Genomic DNA, 14,654 nt, shown 5'->3' with positions numbered 1-14,654 from the left:
TAGGAGGCAGGAAAGCTTTTGAAGGTCGTCATCTCTGATTAAGAAAGAGGAGCCAGAGGACGCTCAGAGCTGGGAGGTCCTCAAGGGTGGGGAGCTCATCTGGCTTAGGCTTTGATCCGTAGTGCCCAGCATTTAGTAAATGGGCCTCCCTGAATGAATGAACCACTAAAGAGGGTCAAGAGGAGAGGCTGTCAGAAGGGAGGCCTTTATGAAATGCAGAGCGGCCGACTCTGCTCTCTTGGGATTGGGCCTCTCCTGGGCCTCCGTCGAGCACAAGCTCTGCAGAGGCAGGCCCAGCAGAGTGCTGGGAGTCAGGAGAAGATGGATTGCAGACGATCTCCAAGAGCAAGCTGGGAGGAGGGGGTTGGTGTGTCCCTGAGGAGATAGACATGGAACTGCATTTGGAGACATCTGGTATGGTATCCTAGTCATAGACACTCATAAGCAGGGGATTCTCTCAACCCATGTCTCCTGTCATCTCCTGTCGAAGCTCCTTGGTAGTTGGTGTTTCTGGAGCCTGGTTTTACTTCCGCTCCCACTGCTACTACTATTACTGTTAACTGCTGGTTATGCTTACTGAGTGCGGAACGCTTTACATCTATCGTCTCCTGAAGTCCTTCCAACGATCCTGGGACTCAGGGGCTGTTACCACTCTGGAAGTACTCTGTAAGGCGCAGGAAGTTTGGCGCCTTCGTTCAAGGTCACACAGGTGGTAAGTATAGAGCTGGAGTTGGCGCCAGGTCTGTGTGACTCCAGTGTCTGCGCTCTTCACCTGTGTCTGCCCCGCCTCCTGATGTTTGGGCTCAGCCCTGTGCAGGGTTCTGGGGACCACGTGGGAGGTGAAGTCAGTGGCATCTTGGCCACCAGGAAGCTTCAGGTTTAGTTGGAGAGATGAAAACAACACCCGCAACCATGGTGCTAAAAATCTCGGTGCATCTTTATTTTTTTTTTTTTAAAGATTTTATTTATTTATTTGACAGAGATAGAGACAGCCAGCGAGAGAGGGAACACAAGCAGGGGGAGTGGGAGAGGAAGAAGCAGGCTCATAGCGGAGGAGCCTGATGTGGGCCTCGATCCCAGAACGCCGGGATCACGCCCTGAGCCGAAGGCAGGTGCTTAACCGCTGTGCCACCCAGGCGCCCCAGTCGGTGCATCTTTATAACAAGATAGCGTATTGTTGAGCTGAACGGCCCAGGTGCTAGTAGTCTGGCTGAAGGAGAAGGGGTTGCAGTTTTCCTCGGCAGCTGCCCATCTAAGGGAGATACAGGGCCTCCAGCTGGAGTCGCATATGGAAAGTCCTCAGGCCTAGGAGATAAAAGATCAAGGACCTGCCACAAAGTTAGTTTGTATCTTAGGTACGTTATTTATCCGCTGTACGTACTCTAGATGATTTCTAACATGGCTTTTAGCCCCTCAATTCCTGAAGGGCTAAGAAAAGTGAACTCCTGGACTTTAGCAACATTGCCTAATGCGTATTTGCTCAATGCATGAATACATCCTGTGTGCTGTACACAGGTCTGGATGTTGAGGCTCCAGCAGTGACTAGACCAAATCTTAGCCTTCGTGGAGCTTACGCAGTAGGTGAGAAGATGGATGATTAAAAAAAAATGTGGCAGGGAGAGTGGGGGCCCCCTTCGTGGAAGGGGGTGTAGTGTGAGATCCAGATATGGAAGGATGGGTGAGATAAATCATTACAAGTGATTTCCATTTGTAGGGCATTTTATAGGGTTAGATGTGTTTTCACTTACAGTATCTCCTTTAATTGTTATGCACCATGTCCCAAGCAGAGCAGCCAGGGAAGAGGAGGGTATTTCTGGGTGAGGGAAACAGCAGTCATTTGGGAGCAAAGGCAGCACCAGGGAGGAAAGTGAGCGTGCCTGTTCAGAGGGGATTTAAGGTCAGGGTCTCCAGAAGAAGATCCCAAGACCGGGAATCAGGCACTGAGACAAGGATTTGTGCCAAGTTCATTCGTTTCCTTCCTTCCTTCCTTCCTTCCTTCCTTCCTTCCTTCCTTCCTTCCTTTCTTTCTTTCTTTCTTTCTTTCTTTCTTTCTTCCTTCCTTCCTTTCTCTCTCTCTCTCTCTTTCTCTCTCTTTCTTTCTTTCTTTCAATTTTATTTATTTATTTGAGAGACAGAGAGAGCATGAGTGGGGGTAGCGGCAGGAGAGGGAGAGGGAGAAGCAGACCGCCTACTGAGTGGGGAGCCCGATGTGGGGGTCCATCCCAGGACCCTGAAATCATGACCTGAGCCAAAGGCAGATGCTTAACTGACTGAGCCCCCCAGGCGCCCCTGGGCCAAGTTTTTTCTTAAGGAAATGTTCTCCTGGAAACTGCCAAGAGAGCTGGGAAGCAGGACAAGGAAGCAGAGGAAGCCAGACAAGGGTCTGAGCTCAAACAGCAGTTGGCGAAGGGTAGGCCTCAGCCCAGTGCTGCAGTGGGGGCTCGACGTAAATTAGGCCTCAAAGTTGTCCAAGGGAGGTGGGCTTTTGCATGCCGCACTGGGCAGTCACTGGTTTCGGCTCTACAAATGTGGGCCAAACAGCTCCAGGAGCCTGAAGGCTGCCCTCTGCTCATGGGACATACAGCGGGTATGCATTAGGGGTCAGCATGCATGGACCAGGTACAGCCCTAAACGTCTGACAGGATTTAGAGTTGATGCGGTAAAGTATGCAAGTATCCAGTTTTTGATACAGGCAGTGGTGACACCAAACCGATATGGGATGAAACCCATTTGCTGAGAAGGACCCCTATAAATGGAACGTTTCGATATTATTGCTCATGGCCTCCGGTCCGGCTAATGCATTTAAAAATCGATATGCTGACAGTATCAAGCACACAAATAGTTCTTGAATAGAGAAACAAACATTGGCTGGATTTCCCTGAAAACATTACTATGATATTATGGCTCCAGCACCTGTATTTTAATTTGGTGTTGGTCCCTATCATGAGAGAGGAGATAAAATACGTTAATTAGGCTGCCGTTCTTTATTGCAGTGACCTACAGAGTGACTGACTATGATTTAGTTGCACAGCAACGCGTCGGTTCCACGCTTGTGAGGCCCACTTGGCTCAGTAATTGCGGGACTAAATTATATAGCCCTGAACAAAGGATAAACAGAAGCATAAATGTACTGTTGCACTCTGTCCAATTCACTCTGTAAAGCATATTTTCTCTCTGTTGCCAAAAAATACTTGGATGCTTTTACTTTCCAAAGGCCATGATGTGAATTATGGGTCATTGTGACATTCAGAAAGATGGTATCTCTCCTGCTAACTCCGGGTCCACAGTGAGAGCCCCCCCCCCCTTTTTTAAATCTGAAAGCAGTTTTTTCGTTGAAAGGGGAGGGGGCTTTAGCTGTGTTGACAAAAAGGTGGATATGTGGCTATTTGGGCCATTTGGATATTTTAGTAGAAGGAATACAGAAGCATGGTAGGAATACATAAAACATATAAAGAAACGGACACTAGTTTTGTCTTAAAGGCTAGGTGAAAATTGGTATCTTTTAAAATTGTGGGGTTTTTGTCAGAAGCTTCCTTGAGCAAAATTCGGCTGAAATCCATCAATATTTAAAAGACTTTTGCATCATATGCTTCACCCTGTCAAAATGTCAAGAACCAGTAAGATAACTTTTTTAAAAAATAGCCAATACATGCATATGGTACAAAATTCAAAATGTGGGACCACTGATCTAGTGACAGGTTCCTCCCTCCCAGTCCTGTCCACCAGCCGCATATCCCCCAACCAGAGGCATCCCACATTACCAGTTGCTCGTGTGTCTGTCCAGAGATGTTCTCTGCATATACAAGCATCATGAGAATTTTCAGATCTCCAGCCGTTGTTTGAGCAAAGTGTTTTTCAGTCATGGATTTTGTGTTATTGGTATATTAACTTTCCAGGTAGTCAAATGATTTCAAGGGCTAAGTAGAATTTCTGGCAGGCTTTTGTCCATACTGTCTGTTAGAGGCAGGATGCAGAATTCCTTTGGGCAAAAAAATTCTAAAAGAAGATTTCAAGCAACAGGTCTGTATTTTCACCGTAACGCAAAGGGAAAATTATTAGTCCGTTAATGTTCTAAAATTAAAATTATGTATGGACTTGTTGAGAATTAACATAAAATACTAAAGTAATCTTGTGTGTTTTTTAAAACAATCCTCATCTTCTTTATCACAAGATGATACTTTCTCTGAATTAAAGGGAAGTGAAAACCAAGAGGCACGTGGGACAATCGTGTTCATAGTCAGAGCTGCTCGGTATTAAAGTCTAACTGACTAAAGGAGAGGCAAGCTGTGAGATTTAGCCAAGCTTTTGCCAATGTGGAACTGCGGTGAAACTGTTCTAAGTTTTCTTAAAATTTGCTTTTGGTTATATTGTTGTTAATGTTTTGCTTTGAGATTTCAACCTTCAGTATTTGATAGCTCTATTGAATATGTCTATTTTTATGTATTTATATAACTATTTATATACCAAAGAATGCCATTTTATTATTCAAATAATGTCTCCCAGGCAAAGCAGGCAACTGTATATTTGGGAGGGGGCTGCATGTTAGATTTTTCTCCCGAGCCCATTTTCTTGGTTTGTATCCGCTGAGCGCAGGACAACTCGATGTGTACTTTAATTAGGGAAACACCCATTTTTTTGAGCCTTGTGTCCTCATCTGTAAAACAGGGGTAATGATATTAATTATCTCTATCTCTGACATAGTTGCTGTGAAGATTATTAAATAAAGTAATGTATGTGAAAGTGCTTGCATAAACTCTAAAGTATTACCGAGATGTCATGTGCTGACAGCGAGGCATTTGTCTCAGGCGTCCTGGAATGCCAGTGGTGGTGACGCGCAGGGAATAGAGAGGAAGGGACAGATCTAGAGGCCACGCGAAGGAAGAAAGTGTCCGGCTCGGTGACTGACAAGAGGGTGAAGGAGAGCAGTCGGAGCGTTAGCGCCAGGCTGACTGGGAGCCGATTCCAGAAAGGAGGGGCTGTGACTGCTGACTTTGAGGCACTCAAACGTGTGGAAGAGGCTGCCTTGAGCACAGGGGTGAAGGGCTTGGCTTATTGAGTTTACAGTTTCAGGACCATTTCTGTGGCCAGTAGTTGGTCTTGGAGCCCGAACATGTCCTGGGGATTATCTAGAGCACGGGCCTCAGACTGTGTCTTTAGGTCACTAGCACCAGGACTGGGGGAGGGCGATAAAGGGTCTGGGAATGTGGTGGCCAAGAGACTTACCCATCACGAAATCCATCCTGGCTGAAGCCGGTGCTGATGCATGTCTATGGTCAACAGAGAGGAGGCATCCAGATAATAGAACCCCAGCATTGCACCAACACAGTGGTTCATGATACAGAGTTGACTTTCTGGAAGCTAAGGGTTAAATGCATATTTCGAATTAGAGAGTGAGGAGAGTAGCCGAGGGCATTTCACCCTTCCTCAAGTTAGTATCAGAAAGTGGAGCTACAGAATGATACCAGAGCAACAGGTCAGGCCACTGTCTGGGTCACCTAATGCCTGGGAATAGCTTGGTTACTTTCCTTTTGGTTACTCTCCCATTCTGGGGTGAGGGCTGTGGAATGTGGGGCAGAGGGAATTATGTTCTCCCCTCCGTTCCCATGACACAGCTCTTCTTAGGTGAGTCTTTCTTTTCTGAGAGTCTGTGTCTGGCCTCGGCTTCTGGTCGTTTGAGTTGTGGTTTTGGCTTATGGGCAGCCATGTTGGCTCATGGCCTAGCTGTGGGATTTCCATATACATTCCCTTCCTCCTTCTCTCACTCGTTAACCAGCAAGCTGGTTTTGACTGCCTGATGTGTTCTGCTAGGCACCCCAGAGGGATATAAGAGAAGGTAAGAAGGCGTCAGCATCTCTTTTTCCCCCTTCCCACTCCGAATCCCTGGTCTTTTGGAGTTTGGCACCCAAGAGCCAGTTTGACCAGTTCCTGCCCTGCCCAGTTGGGCAACTGTCGAGGGCTTCTTTTGGTGTAACCCTGCTGGTCCTGCTCTTGTATTTACCTTTCATTGATAATCAACTCTTAGATAATGAGCAGGTCTTTGTACATTTATTTGAAGGATTGTCTCACGGGAGGTGGCATGGTGTACAGGGAAAGCGCGTGAGATTGGAGAATCAGGAAGGGTCGGGTTTGAATACCGGCCTGACTGCCCACTGCATGTGTGACCTTGGGCAAGTTGCTTCACCTGCTCAGTCCTTCGTTTCTTCATCTGTAGAATGGGATTGTTAGGATTAAGTGACAATGTGCAGGAGTACCTAGGAGCAGGCCTGGTACAAAACTGACTCTAAATATACGTCAGTTTCCTTTTTGCTTCTCCAAGCCGTGCTTTGCAAAGCACTAGATTGATGGCGGGAGTTACAAGCTCTGTCTTTATTCAGCTCCTTGAGGAAGTCGTTTGCCCACTTTGAGCCTTAGTGGTCTCATGTGGCAAATGATGAGGGATCACCAGAACCCTTTAGTGGTGTTTCTCTGTGAATTTATGACTCTGTAGTTAGTCATTTCTGTGCTCCTTGTTACTCTCATTAGAAGATGGGAAAGGGAGTAGGAGACACTCCTAGGGTAAAATATTCTATTTCCACAAGGGATAATGTTGCTTCTGGAAAAAAAGCTTACTACAGGAGGTTTGTCACATCTCTGTGTGGGCCTCTCAGCTCCTTCTGTGGTGGTGGAAGAGAATAAACCCCACGCTTTCCACTCACGGGGGGCAGGAGCTTCTTTGAGGCCCTTGGTGGCAGAACACTTGAGCAAAAAGCAAGGTGTTGGCAGTGTCTTCATAAAAACTGTCACTCATTTCGTGGGAACCTGCCCCGTGCCCTACGTTGTTTCAGAAAATTTAGAACGCTCCTGACTTACAGACAGCCTCACGTCCAGTGGCTGCCAGCCACGTGCGGCACTGGAATCCCCTCTCCCTCTCCCTGCCTGCTGCCCTACCCTTCCCTTCCTCCCTGTTTACTGCTGGTGCAGCGACTAAGGTCACCCTGGGGGCTGCCGATGGGTGTGGCCTTCTCACCAGCTGCTGCGTCTCCAGTGCAGAGTCAGTGCGACCGGCCCTTGTGTGCAGAAGTGGTCCTCAAAATGGGCAGGACTGTGAAATCGCTGGGGCACTTGACAAACAGGTGCCTGGACCCTACCCCAGATGAGTTAAAACCCTGGGAGTGAGGCATGGGTATGAGTTTGTTTAAAAATATCCGCGGGTGGTTCCCATAAGCAGCCTTCCCACCAGCCTGTCTTCACTCCCCATCTGCTGAGATGCTCTCACTTCATGTGCTTCCCGGCCCTCTCCCCAGGCCCTTGACCCTCTTGTCCTTGGGGCTCGGTCCTTTTCTGCCCCTTCCACCCGATTCCTGTCCCTCAGGAACCCTGCCTGGGGTCAGGGAAACTGCAAACTCAAGGGACAGCCCCGTTCAAAACATGAACAAGTCTTTCCAAAGAAACGTCGTTCGCCCATGGTGGATGGGAGGTTTTCGGTACTGAGTGTAACAGGCTTTTGTGGACTGGTTTGGGAACTTAACCACCATGCAAATAGTGTTTTTGTTTAAAAATCGAGGAGTCCAGGGGCGCCTGGGTGGCTCAGTCAATTAAGTGTCCAACTCTTGGCTTCTGCTCTGGTCATGATCTCAGGGCCTGGGATCAAGCCCTGCACTGGGCTCTGCACTCAGCAGGGAGTCTGCTTGAGGTTCTCTCTCCTTCTCCCTCTGTCCCCCACCCCCACTCGTGCCCACGTGCTCTCTCTCTCAAATTAACTCTTTAAAAAATAATAATAAATAAAAATTGAGGAGTCTGCTATGTAGAGGAATAAGATTCTACTCATGTCCTCGATGTGCTTAAAACCTAGTAAGAAGAGATTTAAACTCGCAGGAAAACATACTCCAATACAGAATCGAGGGCTAGACTTTGTCGTGTAGATCAGCTGTTCTCAGGCTTGGGCCTGTGTAGGGATCACTTGGGAACATTTAAAAAATGTGCAAGTTCTGACCACATTCCATTTGCCTCTGATTCAGTGTTTTTTTCGGGTGAGGCCTGAGCCTGGGCCTTTTCAAACAAGCTCCCCAGGAGAGTGCGATGTGCACCACAGCTGGAGGACTGGTGTGCCTGAATTCAGAGAGGGGCGAGGTCAGGGACAGACTGCAGTCTGGAGAAGCTTTGTGAAGGTGGGTCCTCTTGTCCTCTCCCTGGAAGAGACGGGGCGTGTCCTGAAGAGGCAGCTTGCGTTGGCTTCGACACCCTGCCCCGCCCCAGGTGCTGTTTCTTGACGTTCCTGGCCTGACGACTGGCTGCCGAGGTCCTCAGCTCAGGCTTGTTGGTACATTCTTCCTTGACCAGGAAGTTTCTGCTTGGGGCTGCCACCCTGGCAGCGAGCTGTCACCATTAATCTCTCAGGTCCAGTAATTGGAGTGGACGCTGAGCCATCACTGTGGATCAAGGCTCAGGGATCCTGGGGCTGTTTCCTTCTGTCATTCATCTCCCCCTGGGCTGGGGAGGAAGATGCGGGGGGGGGGGGGGGCGCGGAGGAAACTGCATTTATAGACACTCGTCATGTTTTCCTGGCTTGTCATCGTGAAGAAGGAGGTACATGTGAGCCTAGGAGCAGACTGTGGGGTGGGTGGTGGGTGAGGGAGGTGAAGGCGCCCCCGCCCCCAGGTAACCGGGCAGGAGAACTGCTCCTGTGTCTTTCTGCAGCGGGAGAGCTGAAGGGGAGGCAGGGGACCGTGGGTGGAGCAGCCCTGGAGGGTGGAGGGGATGAAGTAGTTGAAATCTGATCGGCTCATATCTGTCATTACGTGTGGGTTAGTGTCCAAACATTCCCCAAATCCCACTTCATCACTCATAATTCCAGATAGGGCTCTGGAGGCCTTTGGGCTGTGGTTTGGGGGGATGAGAGTGAGTTGTGCAAGACCAGCCCTGAGACTTGGCATCCATATCTTGTAATTAGCGTTGTGGGTCGGCGAGAGGAGCTGCCATGGGCTAGGCTCTCCTTACGGATTTTCATGTAATTCTCACAACAAGCCTATGCAACAGGGTTTACTGTCCCCCTTCTATAGGTAGAGACACTTCCCTGCAGTCATAGGGCGATAATGTCACAGCCAGAATTCCAGCAGCTCAAACTTATAAGATTTTATCATGCTGCTTCTAGGGCATTAGGTTGAAGTCAGGCAACCTGAGCTTTATAGTTGAGGTTCTGCCACCAATTAGGTGACCTTGGACCAATCCCCTACTCACCAATCCCTCCGCTTTCCTCCAGTGCCAAATGGGGGCTGGGAGTGGGCCAGGTGCTCAGCTTCCAGCAGAGCCCGGTGGCTGTGTGTGTCCTTGGAGGCAGCCTTCCTGTGTGCGGAGCTGTCTGCCCAGAGTGGTTCACGTTCTCCTTGAGGCAGTGGCGGTGGCTCAGTGGCCTTTTGGTGTGCCTGTGGCTCCTTTGTGGACTCTGATTTAGGGGCACAGGGCTTATCTCTCTTTACCCGATAGAGGTTTCCTTAAAAGTCAAAATGCAATCACTGTATATTTGGGGGAAAAAAAAGTATAAATCAGATCATCCATGTTTGAAATGCTAATCTGGCTACTCAAAGGCGGCATTAGGTTTATGGCCTCATTTGTACAAATGGGGTAGGGGGCAACATCCTTTCTGAATTTCTTACTCTAAAATTTAAGGTCTCTGAGAATCCTTTTATCATGGTATCATTCCCATCCATTTTCTCATTTTTTCGTGTATAGAAAATTTCACATAAGCATTTGCTTCTAGTGATGTATGTTAATTTAGATAATTGGGCTCAGGAGGGCTCTTCCCTACCATCTAAAATACTTCTTAAAGGCAGTCTCCTGGAATGACAGGTCATTTCACTGCTAACCCTTTAGGAAATTTACTAAATTCTCATTATCCAAGATGCATCTCCCTTAATATTTTGAGACAACCCCAGGTAACCGGGGGCTTCAAGGTTATTCTCGGAGGCTTATGCAACAGCTTAAGGGGCACCAGGAGCTGTGGACAGGTTCTCAAGGTCCATGGGGGAGTGGATTTTCCAATTTATAAATAAGAAACTCACGGCTGAGGTTTCTAATCTTGGTCATTTCTTTGGAATACTATCATTCCTGTGTCTTCATTGCTCCTTTCTGACAGTGGGGACATTAGAAAGCCAAAGAGATTGTGCCAGGACAGAATACTACCTGTGAGTTTCTTGCTGTTTTAATACAACATTTACTTAGTGTTTTATGGCATACAGACATCATTCCAGTTGGTACTCATGATAATCCTGTGAAATAAACTAAACAGCTGTATTTTTTTATTTCTGTATTGTGTGAATCAGTACCCTGTTTATTACAAAAAGAATTTGAAGTGGCATAAAGCAGGACTAAGCCAACAAGGAGACCAGAGCAGTCAGGAAGGAAAAAAGTATAATAGCTAATACTCGTTGAGAGCCATCTAGGTACCAGGGACGATTCCAAGTGCCCTTACGTGTATTAACTCATCCTTATGACTGCCTTGTGAAGTAGGTACCGTTATTATCCCTGTTTTTACAGAAAGGAAAACTGAGGCTTAGTGGCTATGGAAATTATTCACTGCCAAATGGTGGAGCTCACACTTTTTACCACCGTCCTAGAACACACCCCTCTCTAGTAAGTAAGGCCAAGGATAACATTCGTGTCAACATAACCATGGCAAGAATTATCACCGTTTTACAGAGGAAAGTCAGCTAAAGAATGTGGGTAAGTGGCTTGCTCAAGGTTGCAAAGCTAGGACTAGAGTCTTGGTCTTCAGTTTCTTAGTGCTATTTCCACTGCCTCACATAGCATCATGCTTCTTAAAATGAAACACATATGTCTTTCAGAACCTGGCAATGGGGGCAGGAGCCGTTGGATCTTTGCAGCTGACCTACATCTCGAAGGTAATGTTTGCCTGGAGCTCTGGGGATTCAGTCCTCTAAGTAGGTTTAGTATCTGAAAAAGAAACGTCAAATTCTTTGGGCATTAGCATTTGGGTGTGTTGCATGGGCAGTGAAGTGCTCCCCAGTCCTCCCTTTGGAAGCTTTGCTGCTGACCGGTGCTGGGTGGAGTGCGGTTAGCAGGCTGGGACGGTGAGCCTGAAGCCTGTTACTCCTGGGACACATCAGTCAGTGATGCTCCCAGCTCCTGCCAAGGAGGCATAGGTGGTGGGGGTAGAAGTCGGGCATGACATTTTTTTGTCATTGGGGCAAGAAGGAGTACAAAGCACCTGCAAAACTTCCAGTGACTAGGAAAGATCACCTCCCAAGGGGTATTGTTCAACAGGAGCTGCTCAGAAAGGGATGGGGCTATGCTGGATTATGGATCACCTGGACAGGATGACTGTGGAGGGAAGGCTGGGAGAGCCCCGGGAAGGCATTCGGTTGTGCCAGGGAACTATTCAGTAACCAGATGACTGCTGGAGAGTCTGGCAGGCAGGCTGACAGGCCATCCCCAGTCGGATTAGTGCAGACGGGGCAAGAACAGCCCCTCTTCAGAGCTGAGACCCAGCAGCTGGGGGCTGCGGGCTGCTTGATGATGCCTACACATAGCTGCTGAACTTAGCTTCTTTTAGCAACCCCCCCCCACCCCCTGCCCCAGCAGGCTCCAGTGCTGACCTGTGATGCAGCAGAGATAAAAAAGGCCGGGGATTTAGAGCCTCGCCAAAAAGAGGAACTCTTTGTCCAGCGAGAAGAGCCAGGTGGCGCCCAGCCAACACGAAGGTTCCGGAAGTCCTGCTCTCCCCACACACCCCTCACTTCAGGCCTCTTGGGGATCTCTGCTTCCTTGCCCATGTTCTCCCACCCTCAGGGGTTGAGACAAGATGGGGGGAACCCTGATCCGAGTGACCGCTGGCTCCTTTTCATCACGAGCTTTGGGAACCCTTGTGTCCAGCCTCTCATCGCAGCTGTGGGGGGGGGGGGGTCCCTTGGAGGTGGAGGAGGCTGCAGGGGTTACAGGCAATGGCCAGCAGACACAGCTGGGCACAGAGGCAGAAGACACAGGGCAGGGTTTGAGCGGATTAGAGAGAGGAGATAATGACCTCGGGGGAAGGGGGCAGGGCTTAAAGCAAAGCTTTGCTAGCACAGCTGTGGGCAATTTGCGCTTGCCTTGTGGTGAGAGATGTGGCTGCCTCTGGGGCCAGGCGGGCCAGAGGCCTGGGCCTTCCCCTCTCCTGTCCGGTCTTGCTGTGGGCTCATGAGGTCTTTCTCCAGGAGGTCTAGAGGAACAGAATCAGAGAGGGGGGAGCGGAGAACCTCATTAGTAGTGAAACTCCAAACCTTCTTCTGTTTGAGATGGTTTGGGAGACTTTTTTTTTTTAATGGGGGAAGAATGAATACCATCTCCTNNTGAATCATGATTTATAAATGCAGCTCAGATGAGGGTTTTTAGAATTCTCAGCTTTGGAGGCTGCCTCATTTAGAAAGGATGGACCTGCCTTTTAGCCCTTCTTGGGAGATGCAGTCCTGGGTGGGTGTTTTGCAAAACCCATAGCTGCCCCAGGGTCAGGTTACATGGAGTGGAGAGCCTTTAACTCCTACCTGACCCAGTGCCAGAAAGCAGGGGTTTTCCCAGAAGCACATTTAGCAGTGGTACTGGCATCAAATTCAGCATTCCAGCCCATTTCTTGTTAACCCCTGGGTAGTCCCTCCCAGAGCCAAGCATTTCACCGCAGTGTCGACCTGGCTCAGTGTACGTGCGGTCTCTGTGCAGGGGTGCTGTTCCGTAGCTCCTTCTTGAGCGCTAGTGTCGGGACGATGAGTTCCTTCAGAAAGGTCAACAGAGATGAAAGTCCTTTACTTGAGGTCCTCCAGGGCATTGATGGCAGCAGAACCAGGTTTGAGGCAAACTAGAAGACGATGGAAGGTGGCCTTGGTACCACCACCTTCCCATCTCTCCTGATGCTTCTTCTCTTCTATACAGCCAGCCCCAGTGTCCCACCCAAGCCTGTGTCCTGCTCTGTCAGGGCCTTGCCCTCAGTTGTAAGGAAAACCTTCCTAGAGCACTGGTTCTTAACCTCTTGTGGTGGTGGTGGAGGGCGCGGGGATTGGTGATGGTCACAGACCCTTTTGAGTGTTGGATGAAGAGCATGGACGCCTTTTCCAGGTAACGTATATATGTGGGTACAACACCCTGATTTTGACTGTAATTTCAGGGCTCATTGACCTCCTGAAGCTGGTCCAGAGACCACTGCTTAGAACCCTTCCAGTCATTCTGTATAGTTGACTGCTGCTTCCTCCGCTCTTGATGCCACCTCATGGGGCAGGGGCATCCCGGACACTGGGGCAGGGCTACCCCAGAGCTTCAAGCCCTCATTGTACTGCTGCTGCTGCTTCTGCCAGAGGGGCCCCAGCTCCACTTCCGGCCAGGGGCAGACAGGATGGGGCTGGCTAGCAGTGCCCTGCGACCGATGAGTTTGCTGCTCCTGCGGTCTGTGTTTGATCTGATAAGAGCAAGTTCCTGAGTGTCTGTTGAGCTGTAGAGTGGCCTTGTTTGCGTCACTCTATGGTTGACCCGTGCCCATTCTGCCCCTCACATCCTGACCTCCTCTCATTGCTTGCATAACCCAGGACCCACCAGTCAACCACTGCTACGCAGCTACTTAACTGTGGCCAGCTCGGGGCACGCAGATGGTACCACTTGGCCACCCTCATTACAGCGGGTCTGTGGGCCATCCTTTTTCAGGATTCTCTGTTCCTTCACTGCATCTGAAGGAGGCTGCACAGTCTGGTCTGATCACCAGTGTGAGGTGGGGTGGAGGCCAGAGGACTTATACCTCCCAGGGGGGAGGGATTCTGCCACCACAGTCCCCAGGATGTCAGGGGGGAGGCCAGAGCTACCTTTCCATAGTCAATGAGGCCCGTACCTCGGCCCTTCTCCCCTGAGGGACACAGCCCAGTTAGATAGGATTTCGTTTTCCTCTTTTGCCATTTGGTGATTGTAAGAAAGAAACCAGTAATTGCACTCTGGCTTTGCTAATTGGGAAGCTGATCAGAGACATTGAGGGTCTTACCCTTGCTAAACGGCCTACAGGGCAGAACTGGGACTGATGTCTGGTTGATTCAGCCAGGAGCCAGCTACTTTGCCAAATAATCCTTCTGTGGTTAGGCATGAGGCAAATTATAGATGTGCCTGCATGTAATCACCCACGTCCCGTGACTGAAAACTGGATAAACCCATAAAAACCAATGAAAAACCAGGTGATCGCTGAGGTGCAGTTGTTGTAGTAAGCATGCCGGTAGCATTCCCTCAGTATAGGCTGCTAATAAGTTGTGGTCACAGTGGACCAGTTGTCATCCAACCTGGTGCTTTCTCTGGTCAGTGATAAATGTCAGTTTCTGGGAGAGAGGGGTGAGTCTTCTAATAAGCCAGAGAGGGTCTCCAAGTGCCCAGCTTTTCAAAGCCATTCTAAAGCTTAACGTAGAAAGGAAGCCATGAGATAGGTGGGTTCTGAGGGCCAGGCCGCTCTCTGCTGGTCAGCGCCACCCAGGAACTGAGGGGAGGCCACGCAGGTGTTATGGGCACAAGGGACCCGCAGGAGGAACATGGATGCCGAGGGAAAGAGCAAGAAAATGAGTCACTGACAGATAAGGACATCAGACCCAAGCAGGATAAAGGCATATGCTGTGGTTCACATGGAATCCCAGGATCCAAAACCCCAAACCCAAGGTAGCACAGGG

At 49.3% G+C, this 14,654-nt stretch overlaps 1 protein-coding gene across 3 annotated transcripts in view; it reads left to right on the top strand.

Moving 5' to 3' along the window:
- Positions 1 to 14,654, top strand: part of PLEKHA2 (pleckstrin homology domain containing A2) — a 59,596-nt gene that overhangs the window by 13,999 nt on the left and 30,943 nt on the right. For 2 of the 3 annotated variants that reach the window (XM_040643234.1, XM_040643233.1), the window contains one exon: positions 10,821 to 10,877. In XM_040643234.1, coding sequence (XP_040499168.1) covers positions 10,821 to 10,877 — 57 coding nt within the window. Of the gene's footprint in view, positions 1 to 10,512; positions 10,699 to 10,820; positions 10,878 to 14,654 lie in introns of all 3 variants that reach the window. The other variant, XM_040643236.1, reaches the window with a different exon arrangement.

This window comes from Ursus maritimus, unplaced genomic scaffold (genome assembly GCF_017311325.1).
Source record: "Ursus maritimus isolate PB19 unplaced genomic scaffold, ASM1731132v1 scaffold_28, whole genome shotgun sequence".
Classification (NCBI taxonomy): domain Eukaryota; kingdom Metazoa; phylum Chordata; class Mammalia; order Carnivora; family Ursidae; genus Ursus; species Ursus maritimus.
Note: the sequence above shows the minus strand (reverse complement) of the source record. Positions and strands in the feature narration are given on the sequence as shown.